Source organism: Lolium perenne, chromosome 4 (assembly GCF_019359855.2).
Source record: "Lolium perenne isolate Kyuss_39 chromosome 4, Kyuss_2.0, whole genome shotgun sequence".
NCBI lineage: Eukaryota > Viridiplantae > Streptophyta > Magnoliopsida > Poales > Poaceae > Lolium > Lolium perenne.
In genome coordinates, this window is record NC_067247.2 from 82,557,671 (window position 1) to 82,585,310 (window position 27,640).

Sequence of the window (27,640 nt, forward strand, 5' to 3'; positions counted from 1 at the left end):
CTTAATAGTCCTTTCTTAAATTTTGATATGCATAGCATATGTAAATAAGTTTACAACCAAAATCGGATGAATGTCTTTGTTGGTTATCCCAGAGGTTTGATTGGGAATTCTTCACACTATGGAGACAAAGACAAAAGTGTTTGTCAATGTTTCTTATTTCCAAGAAATTGTTTCTAGCGAAGTATTTGAGTGGGAGGACAATAGAACTTGATAAGGTTTATGAACCTGAGCATAATGATCAGACTAGTGCAGCATCGGAATTGGTTCCGGAAGCGGCCACGACGATCATGGCTCCCATGACTACAAAGTGTTTTAGCCATGGAGATCGAAGTACATATTGAACCTTGTAGGTATGGTTTACTTTGTGATCAAATAAATGATTTGTGGACAAATGATTGATTTTGAACAATGATAAACTAACTACAAACAAAGAAGTTATGATGGGCACTGACTCCGTTAAAATGGCTATACGCCATGAAATCCAAGATAGATGAATACTTTTTGAAAGTAAATGGATCTATAAAATTAATGGACATGGATGAAATATCTTTGAAGAAGCTCGACTTGTCGAAAATTTGTTTACGACAAAGTTCAAAGAGTTGACTACGATAAGATTAGATCTTCCGTAGCAATGCTTATAGTCTATGTGGATTATTCTAGTAATCGCTACATATTTCTTTTATGAAATATGCTAGTAGGGTGGCAAAATACATTACTTAACAGAAGTGTGTATTAAAGGTGTATACGAGATACAACCAAGAGTTTTGCTAGTGCGTGGAATACTAGATAGGTATACGAACTTCAATTGGATGAAGTGAGTATCGCGGAGTTGGAATCTTCACCGGATGAAATAATCAAAGAGTTTTTGATTTCATCAGAAACGATGAAAATGCTTGCATTTGCAAGAAATTAAGTGGGAACGCTGAGACATATTTATAATACTTTATGTAGATGACATATAGTTGGTTATAAATGATGTAATTATATACTTGATTAAAAAGGTTTCATTGAGAATTAACTTCAATGAAAGGATATGAACTGAAACATATTTAGTGTCAAGATCTATGAAGATAGATTGAAACACATAATAAGTTTAAGTTAAAAGTACATAGAATGGATATTGAAGTAGTTAAATATAGAAATATTAAGAAGGTGTTCTTTTCATGTGAAGGTTTAACAAGACTTGAGTGTATTTGACACTCAATGAATAAAAACACATGAGTGATTTTAGATCACGATTAATATGTACACAATCAGATATCCTGTGCTCTAAAGTGTTATGAGCATGTAGCAGAATGATTCATGTGATGATCATTGGATGACAGTAAGAATATCCTTGGGTACTTTAGAAGAACCAAGGATATATATATAGTTTTGTATGGGGGAATGACAAACAAATCGCTGTAAGTTGTTGCACCGATATTAGTTTGGTCACATATAAAAATAAATTTCAAATCTCAATTAGGCTAAGTGTTGTTTAAAAGGTAGCATAATGCTAGATTTAGAAGAGTTCTAAATATTGTGACGGATTCTACAAACGAAGGCAGAGTATGTCATTGTTTTGACAATGACTGAGGATGTTAAGTCAAAAAATTCTTTGAGAACTTGGTGTAGTTCCGATAGTGTCAGAATTTTGAAGCTATATTGTGTATGACAATATTAGTAACATATTTCAGACCGCGGAATTAAGGTTCCACCAGAAGACTGAACATATATGATTAAAGCCGACTCATTTGAAAAAGGAGTGATGCGTTGAGACGTAAATGAATTGCAAAATACATACGTTTCTGAGCGTGTCAGATCCGTTGACTAAAATCTCTCCCGTAAGCAAAACATGATAAAGCACCAGAAGACCAAGGTGTTATATCTTTACAAATGTAAACTAGATTATTGACTCTAGTGCAAGTGGGAGACTGTTGGAGATATGCCCAAGAGGCAATAATAAAATGGTTATTATAATATATCTTTGTGTTTATGATAAATGTTTGCATACCATGCTATAATTGTATTAACCGAAATATTGATACATGTGTGTTATGTAAACAACAAGGAGTCCCTAGTAAGCCTCTTGTATAACTAGCTTGTTGATTAATAGATGATCATGGTTTCGTGATCATGAACATTGGATGTTATTAATAACAAGGTTATGTCATTACGTGAATGATATAATGGACACACACCCAAATAAGCATAGCATAAGATCACGTCATTAAGTTTAGTTTGCTATAAGCTTTCGATACATAGTTACCTAGTCCTTCGACCATGAGATCATATAAATCACTTATACCGGAAGGGTACTTTGATTACATCAAACGCCACTGCGTAAATGGGTGGTTATAAAGGTGGGATTAAGTATTCGGAAAGTATGAGTTGAGGCATATGGATCAAGAGTGGGATATTGTCCATCCCGATGACGGATAGATATACTCTGGGCCCTCTCGGTGGAATGTCGTCTAATTAGCTTGCAAGCATATGAATGGTTCATAAGAGATGACATACCACGATACGAGTAAAGAGTACTTGTCGGAGACGAGGTTGAACGAGGTATAGAGATACCGATGATCAAACCTCGGACAAGTAAAATATCGCGTGACAAAGGGAATCGGTATCGTATGTAAATGGTTCAATCGATCACTAAGTCATCATTGAATATGTGGGAGCCATTATGGATCTCCAGATCCCGCTATTGGTTATTGGTCGGAGAGAAGTCTCAACCATGTCTGCATAGTTCACGAACCAACACTTAAGGTTTGATGTCGTTTAAGTAGATATGGAATATGGAATGGAGTTCGAAGTTTTGTTCGGAGGCTCGGATGGGATCCAGGACATCACGAGGAGGTCCGGAATGGTCCGGAAAAAAAGATTCATATATAGGAAGTCACTTTCCAAGTTTGGAAATGATTCGATACATTTATGGAAGGCGCTAGAATGTTCTAGAACCTTCCGGAAGAAATCACTATGGAAGGTGGAGTCCCGGTTGGACTCCACCAACCCCAACCAGCCAACCAAGTGGGAGGATGGAGTCCATGGTGGACTCCACCTCCTTGGCCGGCCAACAAAGGGGGAAAGGGGAGAGTCCCTGTCCCTCTAGGTTTCGTCCATATGGCAGTTTTTGAATTGGGGTCTTATTCGAAGACTTTGGGCAAACCCTTGGGGATCCACCTATATAATGAGGGACAAAGGAGAGGGGGCCGGCCACTTCTCCACCACCTTGGCCGCACCCCATAAAGGCACCAAGGCCGGCGCCCCCCTCTCCCCAAACCCTAGCCGCCCCTCCTCCACATACAACTCTAGTAGCGCTTAGGCGAAGCCCTGCCGGAGTTCTTCACCACCACCGCCACCACGCCGTTGTGCTGTCGGGATTCCAAGGAGGATCTACTACTTCCGCTGCCCGCTGGAACGGGGAGAAGGACGTCGTCATCAACACCGAACGTGTGACCGAGTACGGAGGTGCTGCCTGATACGTCTCAAACGTATCCATAATTTCTGATGTTCCATGCTTGTTTTATGACAATACCTACATGTTTTGTTCACACTTTATATCGTTTTGATGCGTTTTCCGGAACTAACCTATTGACGAGATGCCGAAGGGCCAGTTGCTGTTTTCTGTTGTTTTTGGTTCCAGATAGGCTGTTCGGGCAATATTCTCGGAATCGGACGAAATCAATGCCCAACATCTTATTTTTCCCGGAACCTTCCAGAAAGTCAAAGGGGGACCAGAGGGGAGCCCTGGGGGCCCCACACGTGTGGGCGGCGCGGCCCAGGGAGGGGGCGCGCCCCCCTAGTGTGAGGAGGCCCCGTGGCCCCTCCGACTCCGACTCTTCGCCTATTTAAGTCGTCCTGACCTAAAACATCGACACCGATTGACGAAACTCCAGAAAGACTCCAGGGACGCCGCCGCCATCGCGAAACTCCAATTCGGGGGACATAAGTCTCTGTTCCGGCACCCTGCCGGGACGGGGAAGTGCCCCCGGAAGCCATCTCCACCGCCATCTTCACCGCCATCGTTGTCTCCATGATGAGGAGGGAGTAATTCTCCCCCGAGGCTGAGGGCTCTACTGTAGCTATGTGGTTCATCTCTCTCTTTGTGATCTAGTTACTCTGGTGATGTTATTAAAGTACTCTATTCCTCCTTCATGATGTAATGGTGACAGTGTGTGCATCATGTAGTACTTGGCGTAGGTTATGATTGTAATCTCTTGTAGATTATGGAGTTAACTATTACTATGATAGTATTGATGCGATCTATTCCTCCTTTCATAGTGTGATGGTGACAGTGTGCATGCTATGTTAGTACTTGGTATAATTGCAATGATCTATTATGCACTCTAAGGTTATTTAAATATGAACATCGAATGTCGTGGAGCTTGTTAACTCCGGCATTGAGGTGCTCTTGTAGCCCTACACAATTAATGGTGTTCATCATCCAACAAGAGAGTGTAGAGTGGTTTTATTATGTGATCAATGTTGAGAGTGTCCACTAGTGAAAGTATGATCCCTAGGCCTTGTTTCCAAGCACTGAAACTCCGTTTATTTACTGTTCTGTTGCATGTTTACTCGCTGCCATATTTTATTCAGATTGCTATTACCACTCATATACATCCATACTACTTGTATTTCACTATCTCTTCGCCGAACTAGTGCACCTATACATCTGACAAGTGTATTAGGTGTGTTGGGGACACAAGAGACTTCTTGTATCGTGATTGCAGGGTTGCTTGAGAGGGATATCTTTGACCTCTTCCTCTCTGAGTTCGACAAACCTTGGGTGATCCACCTAAGGGAAACTTGCTGCTGTTCTACAAACCTCTGCTCTTGGAGGCCCAACACTGTCTACAAGAATAGAAGCACACGTAGACATCAAGCACTTTTCTGGCGCCGTTGCCGGGGAGGTAAGGTAAAAGGTATTGATGGCGTGTAACTCACACGTTCGTTGGGAACCCCAAGAGGAAGGTATGATGCGCACAGCAGCAAGTTTTCCCTCAGAAAGAAACCAAGGTTTATCGAACCAGGAGGAGCCAAGAAGCACGTTGAAGGTTGATGGCGGCGGGATGTAGTGCGGCGCAACACCAGGGATTCCGGCGCCAACGTGGAACCTGCACAACACAACCAAAGTACTTTGCCCCAACGAAACAGTGAGGTTGTCAATCTCACCGGCTTGCTGTAACAAAGGATTAACCGTATTGTGTGGAAGATGATTGTTTGCGAGAAACAAGAGAACAAGTATTGCAGTAGATTGTATTTCAGTAAAGAGAATTGGACCGGGGTCCACAGTTCACTAGAGGTGTCTCTCCCAAAAGATAAACAGCATGTTGGGTGAACAAATTACAGTTGGGCAATTGACAAATAAAGAGAGCATGACCATGCACATACATATCATGATGAGTATTGTGAGATTTAATTGGGCATTACGACAAAGTACATAGACCGCCATCCAACTACATCTATGCCTAAAAAGTCCACCTTCAGGTTATCATCCGAACCCCCTCCAGTATTAAGTTGCAAAGCAACAGACAATTGCATTAAGTATGGTGCGTAATGTAATCAACAACTACATCCTTAGACATAGCATCAATGTTTTATCCCTAGTGGCAACAGCACAACACAACCTTAGAACTTTCTGTCACCTTTGTCCCGGTGTCAATGCAGGCATGAACCCACTATCGAGCATAAGTACTCCCTCTTGGAGTTACAAGCATCTACTTGGCCAGAGCATCTACTAGTAACGGAAAGCATGCAAGATCATAAATAACACGTAGATATAACTTTGATAATCAACATAACAAGTATTCTCTATTCATCGGATCCCAACAAACGCAACATATAGAATTACGTATAGATGATCTTGATCATGTTAGGCAGCTCACAAGATCCGACAATGATAGCACAATGGGGAGAAGACAACCATCTAGCTACTGCTATGGACCCATAGTCCAGGGGTAGACTACTCACACATCACACCGGAGGCGACCATGGCGGCGTAGAGTCCTCCGGGAGATGATTCCCCTCTCCGGCAGGTGCCGGAGGCGATCTCTGGATCCCCGAGATGGGATCGGCGTTGGCGGCGTCTCTGGAAGGTTTTCCGTATCGTGGCTCTCGATCGGGGGTTTCGTCACGGAGGCTATTTGTAGGCGGAAGGGCAGGTCAAGAGGCGGCACAGGGCCCCACACCATAGGGCCGCGCGGCCAAGGGGGGCCGCGCCGCCTAGGGTGTGGCCCCTCGTGGCCCCTCTTCGTCTCTCCTTCGGACTTGGAAGCTTCGTGGAAAAATAGGCCCCCGGGCTTTGATTTCATCCAATTCCGAGAATATTTCCTTACTAGGATTTCTGAAACCAAAAACAGCAGAAAACAAAGAATCGACACTTCGGCATCTTGTTAATAGGTTAGTTCCGTAAAATGCACGAATATGACATAAAGTGTGCATAAAACATGTAGATAACATCAATAATGTGGCATGGAACATAAGAAATTATCGATACGTCGGAGACGTATCAGCATCCCCAAGCTGAGTTCTGCTCGTCCCGAGCAGGTAAAACGATAACACGTATAATTTACGGAGTGACATGCCATCATAATCTTGATCATACTATTTGTAAAGCATATGTAGTGAATGCAGCGATCAAAGCAATGTATATGACATGAGTAAACAAGTGAATCATATAGCAAAGACTTTTCATGAATAGCACTTCAAGACAAGCATCAATAAGTCTTGCATAAGAGTTAACTCATAAAGCAATAATTCAAAGTAAAGGCATTGAAGCAACACAAAAGAAGATTAAGTTTCAGCGGTTGCTTTCAACTCATAACATGTATATCTCATGGATATTGTCAACATAGAGTAATATAATAGGTGCAATAAGCAAGTATGTAGGAATCAATGCATAGTTCACACAAGTGTTTGCTTCTTGAGGTGGAGAGAAATAGGTGAACTGACTCAACATTAAAAGTAAAAGAATGGTCCTCCATAGAGGAAAAGCATCGATTGCTATATTTGTGCTAGAGCTTTGATTTTGAAAACATGAAACAATTTTGTCAACGGTAGTAATAAAGCATATGCATCATGTAAATTATATCTTATAAGTTGCAAGCCTCATGCATAGTGTACTAATAGTGCCCGCACCTTGTCCTAATTAGCTTGGACTACCGGATCATCACAATGCACTGTTTTAACCAAGTGTCACAAAGGGGTACCTCTATGCCGCCTGTACAAAGGTCTAAGGAGAAAGCTCGCATTGGATTTCTCGCTATTGATTATTCTTCAACTTAGACATCCATACCGGGACAACATAGACAACAGATAATGGACTCCTCTTTTATGCATAAGCATGTAACAACAATTAATAATTTTCTCATTTGAGATTGAGGATATATGTCCAAAACTGAAACTTCCACCATGGATCATGGCTTTAGTTAGCGGCCCAATGTTCTTCTCTAACATATGCATGCTTAACCATATGGTGGTAGATCTCTCTTACTTCAGACAAGACGGACATGCATAGCAACTCACATGAAATTCAACAATGAATAGTTGATGGCGTCCCCAGTGAACATGGTTATCGCACAACAAGCAACTTAATAAGAGATAAAGTGCATAATTACATATTCAATACCACAATAGTTTTTAAGCTATTTGTCCCATGAGCTATATATTGCAAAGGTGAATGATGGAATTTTAAAGGTAGCACTCAAGCAATTTACTTTGGAATGGCGGAAAATACCATGTAGTAGGTAGGTATGGTGGACACAAATGGCATAGTGGTTGGCTCAAGTATTTTGGATGCATGAGAAGTATTCCCTCTCGATACAAGGTTTAGGCTAGCAAGGCTTATTTGAAACAAACACAAGGATGAACCAGTGCAGCAAAACTCACATAAAAGACATATTGAAAACATTATAAGACTCTACACCGTCTTCCTTGTTGTTCAAACTCAATACTAGAAATTATCTAGACCTTAGAGAAACCAAATATGCAAACCAAATTTTAGCATGCTCTATGTATTTCTTCATTAATGGGTGCAAAGCATATGATGCAAGAGCTTAATCATGAGCACAACAATTGCCAAGTATCACATTACCCAAGACATTAGTAGCAATTACTACATGTATCATTTTCCAATTCCAACCATATAACAATTTAACGAAGGAGAAACTTCGCCATGAATACTATGAGTAGAAACTAAGGACATACTTGTCCATATGCTACAGCGGAGCGTGTCTCTCTCCCATAAAGTGAATGCTAGGATCCATTTTATTCAAACAAAACAAAAACAAAAACAAACCGACGCTCCAAGAAAAAGCACATAAGATGTGATGGAATAAAAATATAGTTTCAGGGGAGGAACCTGATAATGTTGTCGATGAAGAAGGGGATGCCTTGGGCATCCCCAAGCTTAGACGCTTGAGTCTTCTTGATATATGCAGGGGTGAACCACCGGGGCATCCCCAAGCTTAGAGCTTTCACTCTCCTTGATCATGTTGCATCATACTCCTCTCTTGATCCTTGAAAACTTCCTCCACACCAAACTCGAAACAACTCATTAGAGGGTTAGTGCACAATATAAATTGACATATTCAGAGGTGACACAATCATTCTTAACACTTCTGGACATTGCATAATGCTACTGGACATTAGTGGATCAAAGAAATTCATCCAACATAGCAAAAGAGGCAATGCGAAATAAAAGGCAGAATCTGTCAAAACAGAACAGTTCGTATTGACGAATTTTAAAATGGCACCAGACTTGCTCAGATGAAAATGCTCAAATTGAATGAAAGTTGCGTACATATCTGAGGATCATGCACGCAAATTGGCTTAATTTTCTGAGCTACCTACAGGGAGGTGGACCCAGATTCGTGACAGCAAAGAAATCTGAAACTGTGCAGTAATCCAAATCTAGTACTTACTTTTCTATCAACGGCTTAACTTGGCACAACAAAACACAAAACTAAGATAAGGAGAGGTTGCTACATTAGTAAACAACTTCCAAGACACAAAACAAAGTACTGTAGGTAAAAACATGGGTTGTCTCCCATAAGCGCTTTTCTTTAACGCCTTTCAGCTAGGCGCAGAAAGTGTGTATCAAGTATTATCAAGAGACGGCGTGTCAACCTTACCTTGGGCTTTACCCTTACCTTTCTTATTGTTTTTCTTTCCCTTTGGTTTAGGAAATATATGATTTCCCCCCGGTATAGAGGTGAATTTCAGAGTGCCTTCTCCAACATCAATGACTGCTCCCAATAGTTTCAGCAGGGATCTTCCGAGTGTGAGTTTTCCTGTTTCAATAACAAGATAATCAATGGATATTGTTCTTCCAAGAATGGTTGTATGCACACCTGCAGCTATTCCTTTAGGAATTATAGTGGAGTTATCAATGAGAGTTATTTCTTCTCCTCCTTCCTCAACTCCCCAAAGTTTCAAAGATTTATAAATACTTTCAGGCATAAGGCAAAATTCATACATAATATCACAGTAGGCATGGAGAGTTCGATCACCGATAACAATTTTAATAGCAGGATCCCACAATGAGAGTTTAGAGTTCACTAAAACTTGTTCAAGACGATTACGAACGTGGCAATAGTTATCATCCAAGCGAGATGTACTTATCTCGAGATTGTTTAATCTACTATATACGCTAGTGAGGGCTGAATCAAAGTTATTAGCTGAATCATGTGATGCAACCAACTTCTTTATGGCATTAAAAGCTTGATCCCCATTGCAATGAAGGAAATCTCCTCCCACTAGAGTATCCAAAGCATATCTATAACGAACCATAAGACCAAAATAAAAATTACTAAGGAGCAAACTTAGAGTCATTTGAGGTTCAGTTTTACGATAAGAAGTAAAGATTCTAGACCAAGCATCCTTAAAACTCTCCTCATCCCCTTGTTTAAAAGTGAAGACTAATTCTTCAGGCGAAGAAGTAACAGGTTCAGAGCTAGACATGGTAACAAAAGTAACTAATTTTTTTGTATTTTTAATATAGAGTGCAAGACAATAAATAAAGCAAACTAGATAAAGTAAATGCAAGTAAACTAATTTTTTTTGTGTTTTTGATATAGCAAACAAGATAGCAAATAAAGTAAAACTAGCAACTAATTTTTTTGTATTTTGATTTAGTGCAGCAAACAAAGTAGTAAATAAAACTAAGCAAGACAAAAACAAAGTAAAGAGATTGAGAAGTGGAGACTCCCCTTGCAGCGTGTCTTGATCTCCCGCAACGGCGCCGAGAAAATATGCTTGATGGCGTGTAACTCACACGTTCGTTGGGAACCCCAAGAGGAAGGTATGATGCGCACAGCAGCAAGTTTTCCCTCAGAAAGAAACCAAGGTTTATCGAACCAGGAGGAGCCAAGAAGCACGTTGAAGGTTGATGGCGGCGGGATGTAGTGCGGCGCAACACAAGGGATTCCGGCGCCAACGTGGAACCTGCACAACACAACCAAAGTACTTTGCCCCAACGAAACAGTGAGGTTGTCAATCTCACCGGCTTGCTGTAACAAAGGATTAACCGTATTGTGTGGAAGATGATTGTTTGCAGAAAACAGTAGAACAGTATTGCAGAGATTGTATTTCAAGAAAGAGAATTGGACCGGGGTCCACAGTTCACTAGAGGTGTCTCTCCCATAAGATAAACAGCATGTTGGGTGAACAAATTACAGTTGGGCAATTGACAAATAAAGAGAGCATGACCATGCACATACATATCATGATGAGTATTGTGAGATTTAATTGGGCATTACGACAAAGTACATAGACCGCCATCCAAGCGCATCTATGCCTAAAAAGTCCACCTTCAGGTTATCATCCGAACCCTCCGGTATTAAGTTGCAAAGCAACAGACAATTGCATTAAGTATGGTGCGTAATGTAATCAACAACTACATCCTTAGACATAGCATCAATGTTTTATCCCTAGTGGCAACAAGACAACACAACCTTAGAACTTTCTCACATCGTCCCGGTGTCAATGCAGGCATGAACCCACTATCGAGCATAAGTACTCCCTCTTGGAGTTACAAGCATCTACTTGGCCAGAGCATCTACTAGTAACGGAAAGCATGCAAGATCATAAATAACACGTAGATATAACTTTGATAATCAACATAACAAGTATTCTCTATTCATCAGATCCCAACAAACGCAACATATAGAATTACAGATAGATGATCTTGATCATGTTAGGCAGCTCACAAGATCCGACAATGATAGCACAATGGGGAGAAGACAACCATCTAGCTACTGCTATGGACCCATAGTCCAGGGGTAGACTACTCACACATCACACCGGAGGCGACCATGGTGGCGTAGAGTCCTCCGGAGATGATTCCCCTCTCCGGCAGTCTTTGGAGGCGATCTCCTGGATCCCCTGAGATGGGATCGGCGTTGGCGGCGTCTCTGGAAGGTTTTCCGTATCGTGGCTCTCGGTACTGGGGGTTTCGTCACGGAGGCTATTTGTAGGCGGAAGGGCAGGTCAAGAGGCGGCACAGGGGCCCCACACCATAGGGCCGCGCGGCCAAGGGGGGGCCGCCGCCTAGGGTGTGGCCCCTCGTGGCCCCTCTTCGTCTCTCCTTCGGACTGGAAGCTTCGTGGAAAAATAGGCCCTGGGCTTTGATTTCATCCAATTCCGAGAATATTTCCTTACTAGGATTTCTGAAACCAAAAACAGCAGAAAAAGAATCGGCACTTCGGCATCTTGTTAATAGGTTAGTTCCAGAAAATGCACGAATATGACATAAAGTGTGCATAAAACATGTAGATAACATCAATAATGTGGCATGGAACATAAGAAATTATCGATACGTCGGAGACGTATCAGGTATTCACATCCTCCGACTACTAAGCTATTTCCTAGCACTGTTGCTGGTGTGTGAGTGCTCGAAGCTATTTCCTTTAGATCCTGCAATTGCATCTTTTTTTTTTCTTGTTTTTATTTTCACTAGTTAGGCATAATGGAAAACAACAAAAAATTTGGTGAGCTTTTTAATCTTTTTCCTGATTTAGAATTGTTTGATGCGAGAATTAAAAAACCTATGGAACCTTATTTGCATGCTAGTAGCAATGTTATTAGTATGAACGCAATTACTGCTAATGCTATGGAAAAATCTAAGCTTGGGGAAGCTAGTTTTTGTGATATTTTTAGCTTCCCATCTTTAGGGGAGAAAATTTGCTCTGATAATACTTTATCCCCCATATGCGATAACTCTAATCGAAGATGAATATTGTATCCACCATATGAATGAAAAAACTAGAAAGTGGTCTAGGGCCCTAGATGATCTTGGTAAAAAAGTTTGTGCCCTCTATCCTTTTATTTGTGAACTTTGCCATAGAGCGGGTCATTTTAATTTTCAATGCTCCTCCAATGATAATTCGAACCCCATGAGTGCTGCAAATTTGTATTGTGATGATGAAATTACTCCTAATCAGCATGATGAACTTACTTTATTTTTGTGGTGTGAAGAGTTATCAAGAAAAATCTCTTTGTTACATATGAGTGATCTTGATATTGATGATGTCCTGCATGGGTGTTTTTCTTATTGCATTGATAATTGCCATACAAATACTTACATACAAAATACTTTATAAGATGACACCTTGCCAAAATATGATAGGACCGCTGTGTGTTTTGAACTTATTAATGAAAAGGAGGAATCCTCCCAAGTTTCTTCTATTGTTTCTGGAAATAAATCAGGTTATGTGGAGGAGCCTCTCATCAAGCCTCTCCCTCCTAAAGAAAGGAACGCGGAGAATGAGAAGAAGAAGAAGGGGACGAAGAAGAAGAAGAAGAAGAAGAAGGGGAATAAAAAGAAAGAGGTAACAACATATCCCCGCGTGTATGAGATAACGATAGGTAACCGTAAGTATGTTGCTCCTGATGATTATTATGATAATGAATCTGAATACAGTGATCTTCCTATGCCCTTTACCTACATTAGTGATCATGATTTGAAAGAGCACACTACTTTTGATATTGCAAATCTCTGGGAAACTAATTCTGAAAATGATAATGTTAATAATTGCCATAGTATCAGTACTATCCGTGCTTCCTCCCATAATGATATAGAAAGCTCTAAGCTTGGGGATGAGGTGTTTGAAAATCCTTTTGCTACTGATCATTATATGTTTGATACATCTCCTTCTAGTAACAATGATGGTATGGTCACAGATGAACATACTGTGAAATATAACTATTCTATTTCTTATGATGACACTGTGCCTCCAATCTTTGATGATTATTATAAAGAATGCTATGATACAGGTTATAACTATCCTTATGAAACTTGTCATAGTTATGATTGGATTGCCAAAAACAATTCCCTTAGTATGCAACTTGTTTACCATGTTCAAATTCTTGATAATGATCCTGCTCCAATTACTATTAATGAGAAGAATTCTCCTTATGCCAAAATTAATGATACTTTTATGCACATGAACCATGATAAGAATGTTTTAAGTGATGGATATATTGTGGATTTCATCAATGATGCTACTGAAAGTTATTATGAGAGAGGGAAACATGGTTATATGCATCTTAATAATATTAAGTTTCCCCTCTTTATGTTGAGAATCTTGAAGTTACACTTGTTTTGTCTTCCTATGCTATTCACTTTGTTCTTCATTGACTTGTTCATTTACAAGATTCCTTTTTATAGGAAGTGGGTTAGGCTTAAATTTGTTTCATACTTGCTTTTTGATGCTCTCTTTTTGCTTCAACTCTCATCCTTATGTGAGCATCATTACAATTACTTAGCCCATCTTAATGGCTATAAAAAAAGCACTTCTTGGGAGATAACCCATGTTTTTATTTTGTTACTGTTTTATTGTGTCTTGAAGTTGTTACTACTGTAGAAACCTCTCCTTATCTTATTTTATTGCATTGTTGTGCCAAGTAAAGTCTTTGATAGCAAGGTTGATACTAGATTTGGATTACTGCGCAGAAACAGATTTCTGTCTGTCACGAATTTGGGCAGGGTTCTCTGTAGGTAACTCAGAAAAATCTGCCAATTTACGTGCATGATCCTCAGATATGTACGCAACTTTAATTCAATTTGAGCATTTTCATCTGAGCAAGTCCAGTGCCTATAAAAAATTCGTCTTTACGGACTGTTCTGTTTTGACAGATTCTGCCTTTTATTTCGCATTGCCTCTTTTGCTGTGTTGGATGGATTTCTTTGTTCCATTGACTTCCAATAGCTTTGGGAAATGTCCAGAAGTGTTAAGAATGATTGTGTCACCTCTGAACATGTGAAATTTTGATTATGCACTAACCCTCTAATGAGTTTGTTTTGAGTTTGGTGTGGAGGAAGTTTTCAAGGGTCAAGAGAGGAGGATGATATATATGATTAAGAAGAGTGAAAAGTCTAAGCTTGGGGATGCCCCGGTGGTTCATCCCTGCATATTTCAAGAAGATTCAAGCGTCTAAGCTTGGGGATGCCCAAGGCATCCCCTTCTTCATCAACAATTTATCAGGTTTCTTCTATTGAAACTATATTTTTATTCGGTCACATCATATGTTCTTTACTTGGAGCGTCTGTGTGCTTTTATTTTCGTTTTGTTATGTTCATTCTCTGAATAAATTCATGCTTGTGTGGGAGAGAGACACGCTCCACTGTTGCGTATGAACACATGTGTTCTTAGCTTTACTCTTAATGTTCATGGCGAATGTTGAAACTGCTTCGTTCATTATTATATGGTTGGAAACAGAAAATGCTGCATGTGGTAATTGGTATAATGTCTTGAATAATTTGATACTTGGCAATTGTTGTGCTCATATAGATCATGTTTAAGCTCTTGCATCATGTACTTTGCACCTATTAATGAAGAACTACATAGAGCTTGTTAAAATTTGGTTTGCATGATTGGTTTCTCTAGAGTCTAGATATTTTCTGGTTAAGGTGTTTGAACAACAAGGAAGACGATGTAAAGTCTTATAATTCTTACAATATGTTCATATGTGAGTCTTGCTGCACCGTTTTATACTTGAGTTTGCTTCAAACAACCTTGCTAGCCTAGCCTTGTATTGAGAGGAATTCTTCTCGTGCATCCAAATCCTTGAGCCAAAAACTATGCCATTTGTGTCCACCATACCTACCTACCACATGGTATTTCTCTGCCATTCCAAAGTAAATTACTTGAGTGCTACCTTTAAAATTCTATTCTTTGCCTTTACAATATATAGCTCATGGGAAAATAGCCTTAAAAACTATTGTGGTGAAGAATATGTACTTATGTATCTTATTTCTTAATAAGTTGCTTGTTGAGCGGTAACCATGTTTCTTGGATGCCATCAACTTTTACCTTTGTTGAATATCATGTGAGTTGCTATGCATGTTCGTCTTGTCTGAAGTAAGGGCGATTTTCATGATCAAATGGTTTGAGTATGCATATTGTTAGAGAAGAACATTGGGCCGCTAACTAAAGCCATGCATCATGGTGGAAGTTTCAGTTTGGACACAAATCCTCAATCTCTTATGAGAATATTAACTATTGTTGAATGCTTAAGCATTAAAAGAGGAGTCCATTATCTGTTGTCTATGTTGTCCCAGTATGGATGTCTAAGTTGAGAATAATCAAAAGCGAGAAATCCAATGCGAACTTTCTCCTTAGACCTCTGTACAGGCGGCATAGAGGTACCCTTTTGTGACACTTGGTTGAAACATATGTATGCAATGATAATCCATGTTAATCCAAGCTAATTAGGACAAGGTGCGAGCACTATTGGTAATCTATGCATGAGGCTTGCAACTTATAGGATATCTTATACATAACGCATATGCTTTATTACTACCATTGACAAAATTGCTTCTATGTTTTCAAAATGAAAAGCTCTAGCACAAAAATAGTAATCCATGCTTCCCTCTGCGAAGGGCCTTTCTTTTACTTTATGTTGAGTCAGTTCACCCACTTCTTTCTATCTTAGAAGCAAGCACTTGTGTCAACTGTGTGCATTGATTCTTACATGTTTACATATTGCACTCGTTATATTGCTTTATGTTGACAATTATCCATGAGATATACATGTTACAAGTTGAAAGCAACCGCTGAAACTTAATCATCCTTTGTGTTGCTTCAATGCCTTTTACTTTGAATCTATTGCTTTATGAGTTAACTCTTATGCAAGACTTATTGATGCTTGTCTTGAAAGTACTATTCATGAAAAGTCTTTGCTATATGATTCATTTGTTTACTCATTGTCTTCATCATTGCTTCGAATCGCTGCATTCATCTCATATGCTTTACAATAGTATGATCAAGATTATGTAAGTATCATGTCACTACAGAAATTATTCTTTTTATCGTTTACCTACTCGAGGACGAGTAGGAACTAAGCTTGGGGATGCTTGATACGTCTCAAACGTATCCATAATTTCTGATGTTCCATGCTTGTTTTATGACAATACCTACATGTTTTGTTCACACTTTATATCGTTTTGATGCGTTTTCCGGAACTAACCTATTGACGAGATGCCGAAGGGCCGATTCTTGTTTTGTTGTTTTTGGTTCCAGAAAGGCTGTTCGGGCAATATTCTCGGAATCGGACGAAATCAATGCCCAACATCTTATTTTTCCCGGAACCTTCCAGAAAGTCAAAGGGGGACCAGAGGGGAGCCCTGGGGGCCCCACACGCGTGGGCGGCGCGGCCTAGGGAGGGGGCGCGCCCCCCCTAGTGTGAGGAGGCCCCGTGGCCCCTCCGACTCCGACTCTTCGCCTATTTAAGTCGTCCTGACCTAAAACATCGACACCGATTGACGAAACTCCAGAAAGACTCCACGGACGCCGCCGCCATCGCGAAACTCCAATTCGGGGGACAAAAGTCTCTGTTCCGGCACCCTGCCGGGACGGGGAAGTGCCCCCGGAAGCCATCTCCACCGCCATCTTCACCGCCATCGCTGTCTCCATGATGAGGAGGGAGTAATTCTCCCCCGAGGCTGAGGGCTCTACTGTAGCTATGTGGTTCATCTCTCTCTTTGTGATCTAGTTACTCTGGTGATGTTATTAAAGTACTCTATTCCTCCTTCATGATGTAATGGTGACAGTGTGTGCATCATGTAGTACTTGGCGTAGGTTATGATTGTAATCTCTTGTAGATTATGGAGTTAACTATTACTATGATAGTATTGATGCGATCTATTCCTCCTTTCATAGTGTGATGGTGACAGTGTGCATGCTATGTTAGTACTTGGTATAATTGCAATGATCTATTATGCACTCTAAGGTTATTTAAATATGAACATCGAATGTTGTGGAGCTTGTTAACTCCGACATTGAGGTGCTCTTGTAGCCCTACACAATTAATGGTGTTCATCATCCAACAAGAGAGTGTAGAGTGGTTTTATTATGTGATCAATGTTGAGAGTGTCCACTAGTGAAAGTATGATCCCTAGGCCTTGTTTCCAAGCACTGAAACTCCGTTTAATTACTGTTCTGTTGCATGTTTACTCGCTGCCATATTTTATTCAGATTGCTATTACCACTTATATACATCCATACTACTTGTATTTCACTATCTCTTCGCCGAACTAGTGCACCTATACATCTGACAAGTGTATTAGGTGTGTTGGGGACACAAGAGACTTCTTGTATCGTGATTGTAGGGTTGCTTGAGAGGGATATCTTTGACCTCTTCCTCCCTGAGTTTGATAAACCTTGGGTGATCCACTTAAGGGAAACTTGCTGCTGTTCTACAAACCTCTGCTCTTGGAGGCCCAACACTGTCTACAAGAATAGAAGCACACGTAGATATCACTGCCCGACTGTGGCACCGTCAAGATCTTCTACGCGCTTTCGAAAGCGGCAAGTGATCGACTACAACAACAACGAGATCTAATCTCGTAGGCTTTGGAAATCTTCGAGGGTTAGTCTCATGATCTTCTCGTTGCTACCATCTTCTAGATTGGATCTTGGCTTGTTATTCGTTTTTGCGGTAGGAAATTTTTTGTTTTCTATGCTACGAATCCCATCATGGACTTCGTGCGAGGAGATTAAGGAGCTTAGTAAGGGTTTTGCTAGTTTTGTTCCCTTTACAATTACTTCGCATTATAGGTTTGATCAAAGTCAAGTTTGTTTTGTAAATTTGATTAGATATTTTCGCATAAATATAAACTCTAAAGTATAAAATCTTTATAAAGTATCTTTTTATATTATATGTATTTGGTATTAGAGATGTTGATATTATTTCTTATTTTCTTTGTCAAACTTTATAAACTTTAGCTTTAACTAAACCGAAAATTGCGAAGGAAATAAAAATAAAGGGAGTAAACATGGACAATGAGGCATCTCATTCTTGTGCTCATAAAGCTAGTCTTGATAGACGTTTGTGTGTGTGTGTGCAAAGGTGTGCGCGGGCATGTGTGTATGAAAATACGTTGCTCCACCCTTAGAGCATGTATAATGGGGTAACATCACTCTTTTCGAGTTGCCATGTGAGATTTTTTCTGCTGAGTTAGAAGTGAGAGAATAGAGAAAAAGAAGGATGTCTTCTTTTAACTAAGATATGATACCTTCATAGAAAATAGGAGAAGGCAAGTTTTACCATTGTATCACATGTCTTTCCTTGACAACACGACTTCTACGAAAATTTAATTAATTCATATTAATTCTAAGGATAAGATATACTATATTGTATTTACTCCATCCAAAAAAAAGAAGCTGCTTAACTTTTTCTATCTATAACTAAAATATGTCTACATATAGTACATCTCTATCTAAACAAAGTTGAGCAACTAGTATTACATCTCTAGATGATGTGGAGAGCTAAAAGATGACATGCCTTTCTTATCCTCTCTATAGAATTGATTTGGAAAAAAAATTCTATCCCCTCCATAGAAGAGAAGAAAAAAAGGATAACCGGAAACAGCCCATAGAAGTCGACGACGGCGAGGAGCTGGCCGTAATTCCGGTGTACTCCGTAATTACGAGCGGCGGTTCTATCAAAGAGAGGGACATTCCCGTAATTCCAATCTTATCCATTTCAACAGGCTGCTAATCCCCGTCTATAAAAGGATAATCCCCACTTCAACTGGAACAAGCAAAGCAACAAAGAAGGCCACAACAGCCCACAGAAACAGAGGCGACTTGCTCCGTACTGCTCGCCGCTTCCCCCCCAATCTCCCCTCCCCCGCCGGCGATCGCCGGAGCGCCCGCCGTCGCGGGGAGCCTCCCCTCGCCATGGCCCTGCAGGGGAAGAAGCTCATAAACAACCCCGACGGTACGTGCCCGCCTCCCCGCGCCCATTCCCCCCGTTTCGTGATGTTTTTTCTTCGATTCCTAGGGTTTAATCGTCCTCGCCGCCCTCGGCGGGGCTCCGGGTTTGGTTCGTTTTCGCAGATGTGGTGACGGAGTTCATCGAGGGGCTGGTGGAGACCTACCCGGGCCTGCAGTACCTGGACGGGTTCCCTCAGGTGCTATTTCGGCAGCAGAAATGGTTCTGTAGTTTACTCATGACCGTTTTCTGACGAAATTCCCCAACAATGTGTGCAGATTAAAGTTGTGCTTCGCGCAGATGTCGTGGGCGGCGCCTATGACAAGGTCGCTGTCATCTCAGGTACGGGGATTAGTGTGAACCATGCTGTGCGAATGAGATGGTTGATTGTTGCGTTAATTTAATGGAAATATTCGGAATCCTGTTGAATTGCTGTGTGTGTGGAATGCAGTATGTATGATATGACCCCGCTTGGAGAACACAATTAGAACTCTTTTGGAATTTGCCAATGAAGTGCACCATCTCACCTATATAATTTTACGTGCGATTCTGAAAATTCTAATGAGTTCAGGATCATGTTGGACTTTCAATTTTGCAAGCATTGGAGCAATATGATCTTGTGCATACTCTCGCTTGCTCAGTGTTACGTGATACCTCAAAATTTGCGGTCCTTTGTACGGTATGGTACAATTTTGGATTCATGCTTGGTGTTATGGATGTTGGAGGATACAGGACAGTGTATGCCAGGATGCACTGCATCCTGTCGCATTGTGATAGAAAAGGCATGCTGCTTCACCACGTGAAGACGGTGCATCCTGGGCCCCACGGGGAAGACCCATTTTGTTTGTCGTGGTGTTTGCGCAATGTTGTCCTCTTATGCCTAGGTTGTCCATCCAAGAGTTGTATTGAACATGTGGTTTTGGTGAACCCCCAAACCGTTGCACCCATAGATATCATGCTGAACAGAGCAAGTAGAAGGCGTCATTAGATAATAATAACATATTTAATGGCAATATGTGATATGTTATCCTTTGTCCTTATGGCTATATCATCAAGGAGGCATGTAAGCCATGCTGGTCTGTGTGCCTGGACTATGTCTACAGCCATGTATCGCAGTGTGCTTGTATATCATATAGCGGCAAACTTGGAGCCTACATTCATGAGCTTGTAGTCTATTATTTCTTTCCAGCTCATTATTTTTAATATATTTTATGGGCTGAAAAAACCTACCTTCTAATTTTGATTACAATTGCTGAAGAGTCAATGTGCCCTTTTCTCATGAAAAACCTGTACTGAGGTTAACATGCAACGAGCTAGTTGCCTTCTGTAATATGATACATCAGAGATACAGCTTGATGATACCCAGTTTGAATATTGTCTTGATTATTTTTTATCCATGAAACTCTACTGCTGCTTCTGTGAAACCGTAAACATGGAAATGTAAATTTTGTTTCGCAAACGAAATGTAATTGTTGTTTCCTTGTATTGATGGAAGACCAACAAATATGCATCAGAATCCGCTATTACTCTTGCTGTAACTGTTATCTTTAATGACTGATACAAAAGTTCGGTAGATACATATTCATATCATTGTTCTTCCTGAATAAAATCTCATTCAACTACGAACTTTAGGCCAGGACTTCAGCAGGTATATTTTGTATCGTTGAGACCATAGCATAACATCTTATTTGGAGTATGCCAATGTTTTTGTAGGTGGTGGGAGTGGCCATGAGCCAGCCCATGCTGGATTTGTTGGGCCAGGAATGTTGACAGCTGCTGTTTCTGGAGATGTTTTTGCTTCTCCACCTGTTGATTCTATTTTAGCTGTATGGTTCCTTCAGCAAATTTATGTCAGATTGCTTTCACTGTTAAGATCTCCCTAGCTCACATTCTTTCTACTTTATGTTTGCATTGTAGGCTATTCGAGCTGTAACGGGTACCATGGGATGCCTTCTGATAATAAAGGTACCCTGTAGTTTTTATTATAAAAGGACAATCATCATAATGGGAACAACCTGATGCATCTGTAGTATTGTCTTATCTGATGCTTAGGATTGGTAAATGTCTATTCGATTCTCATGAAGATTTTCTATTGCTTTCTCCACCTGTTTACTTGTGTGTACGGTGTACACCACACAACTACATCTACAGATGGACACGTGGCTCGTTTAACTTTTAGCGCAGATTCCCCAAAATCAACTTGGGACAAAGTAAATTGTTGCTTGTTAGGGTTGTAGATATGGTGACCGAATCTCTTGAAAGGGAAGGGAATTTTGTTTGTGTAGAGTGTACGGAGCTGACAGTGGTCTGGGGTTGAATTTTTGGTAATTTTAGTGGTGTACCTCTGTAGTCTCCTGCTCAAAGTGCTATACAAGCTCCTGGTAAAACTGGCTGTAACGTTGTTGAACCTTACAATATCCTATTTATGATGTTGGCACCGTTCTCTAACTATTATTGGGTGAAGGCTATCCATGACCTGTGCTCAAAAGGAAAAAACATAGCCACTGCTCACGGGGGCTTATTTGGCTATAGATGCCTGCTTGATGCTACTATACGTGTGCTGTTTCATAGAAGTTTAATCTGCTATGCTTGTTTCTGTTGCAGTCATTGTATTTGTAGCAATCCAGTAGTCGCACTCCATTCTGTTCTCACGTTCTGTTGTTGGACATTTGCAGAACTATACTGGTGATAGACTTAATTTTGGATTAGCTGCTGAGCAGGCAAAATCTGAAGGCTATAAGATAGAGGTTGATGAGCATATAACATCTTTTACTACCTTAGTGTGGCATACCATGTTCAGTTCAGCTTGTAATCTGTATTAATCCACCAATTGCAGATGGTTATTGTTGGAGATGATTGTGCTCTTCCCCCGCCTCGGGGGATAGCTGGTAGAAGAGGTTTAGCAGGAACAATTCTGGTGCATAAGGTACTTCATTGTTGCCATTGCCTTGTTGATTTTAGATTCTCTTTTTATGCATCGTTGTGATTACTAGTGTATTACGCCCCCGACTTATGAGGCAAGCACCGGAGAAAATCCTTCGCAAATGTACCACACGTTCATGAAAAGTTTCCTTTTTAATCCAGTTGACCAGCTTGTATCTTGTCAACACAAACCAAGGATGCCTACTGAAGTTGGGGCTAGCCTGCTAAGTGAGGAAATCACAATAACAGACACTATAATTTATTTTGACTGGTGAAGTGACACCCGATCTAGTCTCTTAAGAGTAAAATTTTGTCTGATGGAAATGAAACTGTCTTTCTTTGCTGTTTGAACTTAGAAAAGCTGTTGTTAGTAGAAATAAAATTCGCACCTACCTTCGTCCGTGATTTGTCTCCAGCGATTTGGCTAGGTCGTCTGGTTAATGGAACTTAAGAAAAAAACGATACTATGTGGGACTGGGCATTGCATGCACCGTCGCCAGCAACCTGCAACGTGGTGCTTAGTTTTGCGACCTATATTTCCTTGTTTATCAAGTTTGTCAGTTAATTTCCAAAGGTTAAGGTTGCTAAGATAGTAAATAATCAGAATTTGTTAAGAAGGATGTGATCTGACCTTTGGATCAAGGAGTCGACCATATAATGGACTAGTGTGCAAGGCTCAGATCGGTAATCAATAAGAAAACAGAAAGGAGGCTTCTCCTCCACATTACACTATCCCTGCCGACCTCACCAATGCCACGGTGCAGCCAGCACCTCATGGCTACATTCTGGAGCTTGCGTTATGACAGTAGTCCACCAGCATTTACTAATGATCCTAACTTTAAAAAAAAAGCAATGCCTTGTTGTAGTTATTTCTTGCTGTCCCCTTAAGTGTTTATTTTGTTTGGATTCTACAGGTTGCTGGGGCTGCTGCAGATGCTGGTTTATCCCTTGCAGATGTTGCTGCAGAAGCAAAACATGCATCTGAGGCTGTTGGTACAATGGGAGTAGCACTTTCTGTTTGCACGTTGCCTGGGCAAGTGACATCTGATCGTTTAGGTCCTACACAAATTGAGCTTGGCCTTGGAATTGTAAGTCTAGTTGGCACCAGCAGTTGTTCTCATATAGCATGGAGGAAAATATGCAATTGATGTACTGGGATTTAGTTATTAGCGTGTGCGGGTTTGTGTTTGCTCTAAACATACCCGAGTGCTGCAAAATTCACATTTTTTTTCCAAATAATAAGCATCTATTTTTTTTTTCCAGCATGGAGAACCTGGTGCTGCTGTTGTTGAGCTCCAGTCAGTTGATGTAGTGGTTGAACATGTTCTTAAGCAGATACTGTCGCAGGTATGATTTGTGATACATGATGTGTTCATTTCTAACCTCTAGTGTTTCTCCATTTCTCCTTTAGTCAAATCTGCAAGCACTAGATTATTACTGAAATGCCGAGGGTGAAGTTTGTAGACGGTTACCACAAAAGTTAGGGTAGGTGCTAGTTCTAGCCTTCTAGGTTCTTCTGTTTATTCATTTTGTGGTGGTCTTTCATCCTTTCAGGAAACTCAGTATCTTCCTATCACAAGAGGGAGCAATGCTGTTCTCCTAATCAACGGGTAACTAAATCTGAGCATTCTTGTTTCTTTGTGAGTTGATTGTTACTATCAGCAAATTACTAGTACAAATACTGAAGATGGCACGGATAGTTATATATATTTGCAATATATTTCACCATTTGCAGCATTCAGTGATTAGATAATTTAATACTTTAGATTTATTGATCTGAACTAAGGTGAACATTCCTTCCGGAATTCGAATATGCTCATTATCTATCTTGTTATCCATTTCTTGAGAGATTACTATGGAAAGTCTTCTCAGGAAACTTTCCTTGGTATGCAACGCTAGGACTGAATCACGGCAGTAATTTAGCATTTGTAGGAGAGTCTAATACCATCACTCAGTTGCTTCAGTAAGATTGAAGGGGTCATTGGAAATTAAGACCAAGTGTTGATCTCAGACAAAGTGTTGTGAGCTTTACCTAGAAATATAGTTTTGGCCTGCTTGTACATCAGTTCAAGCTAATGATTATAGTGAAGTGCTTGTATTTTTGGATCATGGTAGTAACGAACTTGTTCATTGGCGCCCACATTTTAGAAAATGTGCGAGCTTTCCATGGCAACTGCATCTTCCATATAAATTACTTCCTTAAAATCTACTGTGACAGTGTGATATCTTTCAGGAGGTTTATTACTGTATCAGCTTTATCTATATAGTTTATATTATAATCAAGCATGTCATGCTACTTTGCTGTCAAATATCATCTACAGATTGGGTGCTACTCCTGTCATGGAGCTTATGATTGCAGCGAGAAAAGCGGTACCTGAGTTACAGTTGGAATATGGGATTGCTGTTGACAGAGTCTACACTGGCACATTTATGACAGCGCTTGATATGGCTGGTTAGTTCTTGTATTCTCTAAGAGAACCTTGATATCTGTCAAAGGGCCTAAATGATCTGTGGCCAAGCTTTATGAACATCTCTCCGCTATAGTTATTCTGTCACATATATTATGATGGTCTGCATGGTTGCTTGAATATGTGTCAGCATTAATTTTATTTTAGCAAATATCATTCAACCTTCGCTGGTTGAGCTAGCCACTTTGCTTTTCTTCCAATGTGTTGTATTCCGTATTTTCATCTGCTATACAAGCATTTGACTTATGGCTAATTCCTTAACTTGTAATAAATAAGGTACATTAAATGCCTTAAATTATGTTTCACTGCAGGAATTTCTATCACCATTATGAGGTCAGATGAAAGGATTTTGCAGCGACTTGATGCTCCCACAAAAGCTCCATCTTGGCCTGTTGGTTCTGAAGGTAGTTATCTTGCTGGCAGAAAACTAGTTTGATTTCTGCAGCCTTTAGCCGCTTTACATCTATCATAGGTTTGACATTATGTTGTTTATAGCTTTTTGCCTTTTTTTTACGAGTTAGCTTGTGAAGTTTGTGATTTCCATTATTTGTAGCAGTTTATGTTTTACCTACAATTGCAAACTCTTTTGTACAAACTTCAATTGGAGGCTCCAGAACTGGGCCTATACAAAAATAGCAGGATTCAGATCTAGAATGGGAGTTGCCTACATTTTAAATATATATTTGGTTTAATTACACACCTTTTAGTATATAAGTTTGTTAAAATAGAAAGGGTAAGCTCTGTGACAACTTTGTTGTTGTTGTTTAATCACCAGTTTTTTAATGGTGTTGATTGTAGGAAAGCGCCCGCCAGCAAAATTTCCTGTTCCAGTACCACCATCACCTTCAATGAAGGATGACGAGGTGAAGTAAAATTCTCTTCTCTAAGGCTGTGATGCTGGGAGTAGGTTCACCTTCGCTTTTATTTGGAAGTGTACAACTATAACAAGACCCGCATGATGTTGTCGATTAGTTCTGCTTCTGCATGGGTTGTAATTTAGAAATTTCTATTCCAGTTGTTGTCTAGATACCAGTTCTTCCTTTTGGTAAGATACGAAAGCCAAGGTGAGGTGAACATGGTGGGAATGAAAAGGAGAACCCTGAAATGGAGAACATGGTGGGAATGAAAAGAAGAACTCTGAAAACATTCTCTTTTCTGACAGCAAGTTTAGCCAATAGTATTGTGTGAATCTGGCATCCCTATTTTCCCCTGGGGATCTTAATTACCACTGCTTAGCTTTCAATTTGCCTCTGACCATCAAATTAAATGTGAATACCCGTCCTCCTCTCTTTGAAACAAGGGGTGCTTCTGGTTCTGTGCGTGCTTCAAACAATTTTGTCTACCAATAATACTGGAATATATGCATATCAGTTGCACTCGCATTTTCTCAAGTATGATGAATTAGCTATTGTTATGCAGATTCTTTCTCACCGGCAGGAGCCAACCAAGCAAGGGTGTATTTTGGAGGCTGCTATTGAAGCAGGTGCTAAAGAACTCATTGGTCTCAAGGATAGCCTAAATGATTGGGACAGTAAAGTTGGTGATGGTGACTGTGGAACTACGGTAGGTCTAGCAGGGGTTTGTTAACTTAATGCTGATGAGAGCTGTTTTATGATTCATTAGAATTGATTCATTTTTTTTTCAGATGTATAGAGGTGCAACAGGCATTCTTGAAGATATGAAAACACGGTAAGTTAGAAGCAATGCATATTGTTGATGTGACTCCTGGTATTTATAGTGTTCATAAGTAATTCTTGTTAAGATCCACTGGTTAAATGCCAACCCCTCTTTCTGCATCATTGTCCTGATTTTCCATATAAACCCTTCTATGCTGGCTGCGTTTTTCCAGCCATTATTACAAGTTGACCTATTTCACGTAAACCTTTCCCTTTGCCAGTTATCCTATGAATGATGCAGCTGGAACAATAAATGAGATTGGGGCAACAATCCGTAAGGTGATGGGTGGAACAAGTGGAATCTTGTAAGAAATCCGTGCTTGCTACTATTTGTTGCATTACTGGCCTTATATGAAAACTTAAGTAATTATTCTTCTATACTGTGCTCCAGGTATGACATACTCTGCAAGGCTGCATATACAAGCTTAAAACAAAACAAAACTATTACGGCATATGAATGTAAGATATATGTTCGTTGAGCGTTCCGATTCAAAACTTAAGGAGCACATCTACATTATGATCGAAACGCAACTATCTATAAATTTGCATGCTAAACAAAGTATGCTGCTTTTCTTCAGGGGCTGATGCTTTAGAAGCCTCTATTGCTGCTGTTAGCAAATATGGTGGTGCCAGTGCAGGATATCGTACAATGCTGGATGCTCTAATTCCTGCTTCTACAGTTTTGAAACAGGTCACTTCTTAAACCTACTTGCTCTGCCGGCATCATTATCTGTAATTATTTGATGTACTTATTGTGCTTAAACAGTCCCTTCAAGCTGGGGACGATCCGGTGACTGCCTTTATCGCTTCTTCTGAAGCAGCATCAGCTGGTGCTGAATCCACTAAACAGATGCAAGCAAAGGTTGGATCTTTCACCTGTTCCTTGCATTCAAAGGAAAAAAAACATATAACTTGCCTTGTCTCACTCAACTAAATCTGCATTCTTGTGCACTTTTCCCTTTGATTATGTCTGTTCCTGTAGTAATGTGATTCATTTGCACTTGCAGGCAGGACGGTCATCATACGTTGCTCCCGATCACCTGGTTTCAGTTCCTGATCCAGGAGCAGTTGCTGCAGCTGCATGGTATCGAGCCACAGCGCTTTCAGTGAAGAAGAAGCTGCATGGTTCAGAAAGCTAGTAGTAGTACATGCTATGCTTCACAGTCCAAAATACTATACTGACGGCGAAATGCTCAGAGGCTTTTCTCGCTCCCTCTGATTTGATTTCCGCTTGTGCTTTGCATGGGCTGAGAAATCGAGTTCCGTATTGTTTTGTCCTGACATCATACAGAGAGCAGTTCAAAGGATTTGCAGACTTACAAACGGTCGGTGAAGTTATGATTTTGCCTTCCTGATGAAGTGATGATTATGTGTGCC

General features: G+C 40.4%; 1 protein-coding gene across 1 annotated transcript; it reads left to right on the forward strand.

The window, feature by feature from the left end:
• Positions 1-19,010: 19,010 nt before the first annotated feature.
• LOC127293133 (putative 3,4-dihydroxy-2-butanone kinase) lies at positions 19,011-27,640 on the forward strand. The gene is made up of 20 exons (XM_051322688.2): positions 19,011-19,203; positions 19,323-19,396; positions 19,476-19,539; positions 20,911-21,023; positions 21,115-21,162; positions 21,873-21,944; positions 22,034-22,123; positions 23,034-23,207; positions 23,383-23,466; positions 23,674-23,729; positions 24,441-24,571; positions 24,899-24,991; positions 25,386-25,450; positions 26,007-26,150; positions 26,233-26,276; positions 26,485-26,568; positions 26,655-26,722; positions 26,842-26,954; positions 27,030-27,125; positions 27,271-27,640. The coding sequence occupies exons 1-20, from the start codon at positions 19,164-19,166 to the stop codon at positions 27,400-27,402; spliced, it is 1,785 nt and encodes a 594-aa protein (XP_051178648.1). The 5' UTR covers positions 19,011-19,163; the 3' UTR covers positions 27,403-27,640.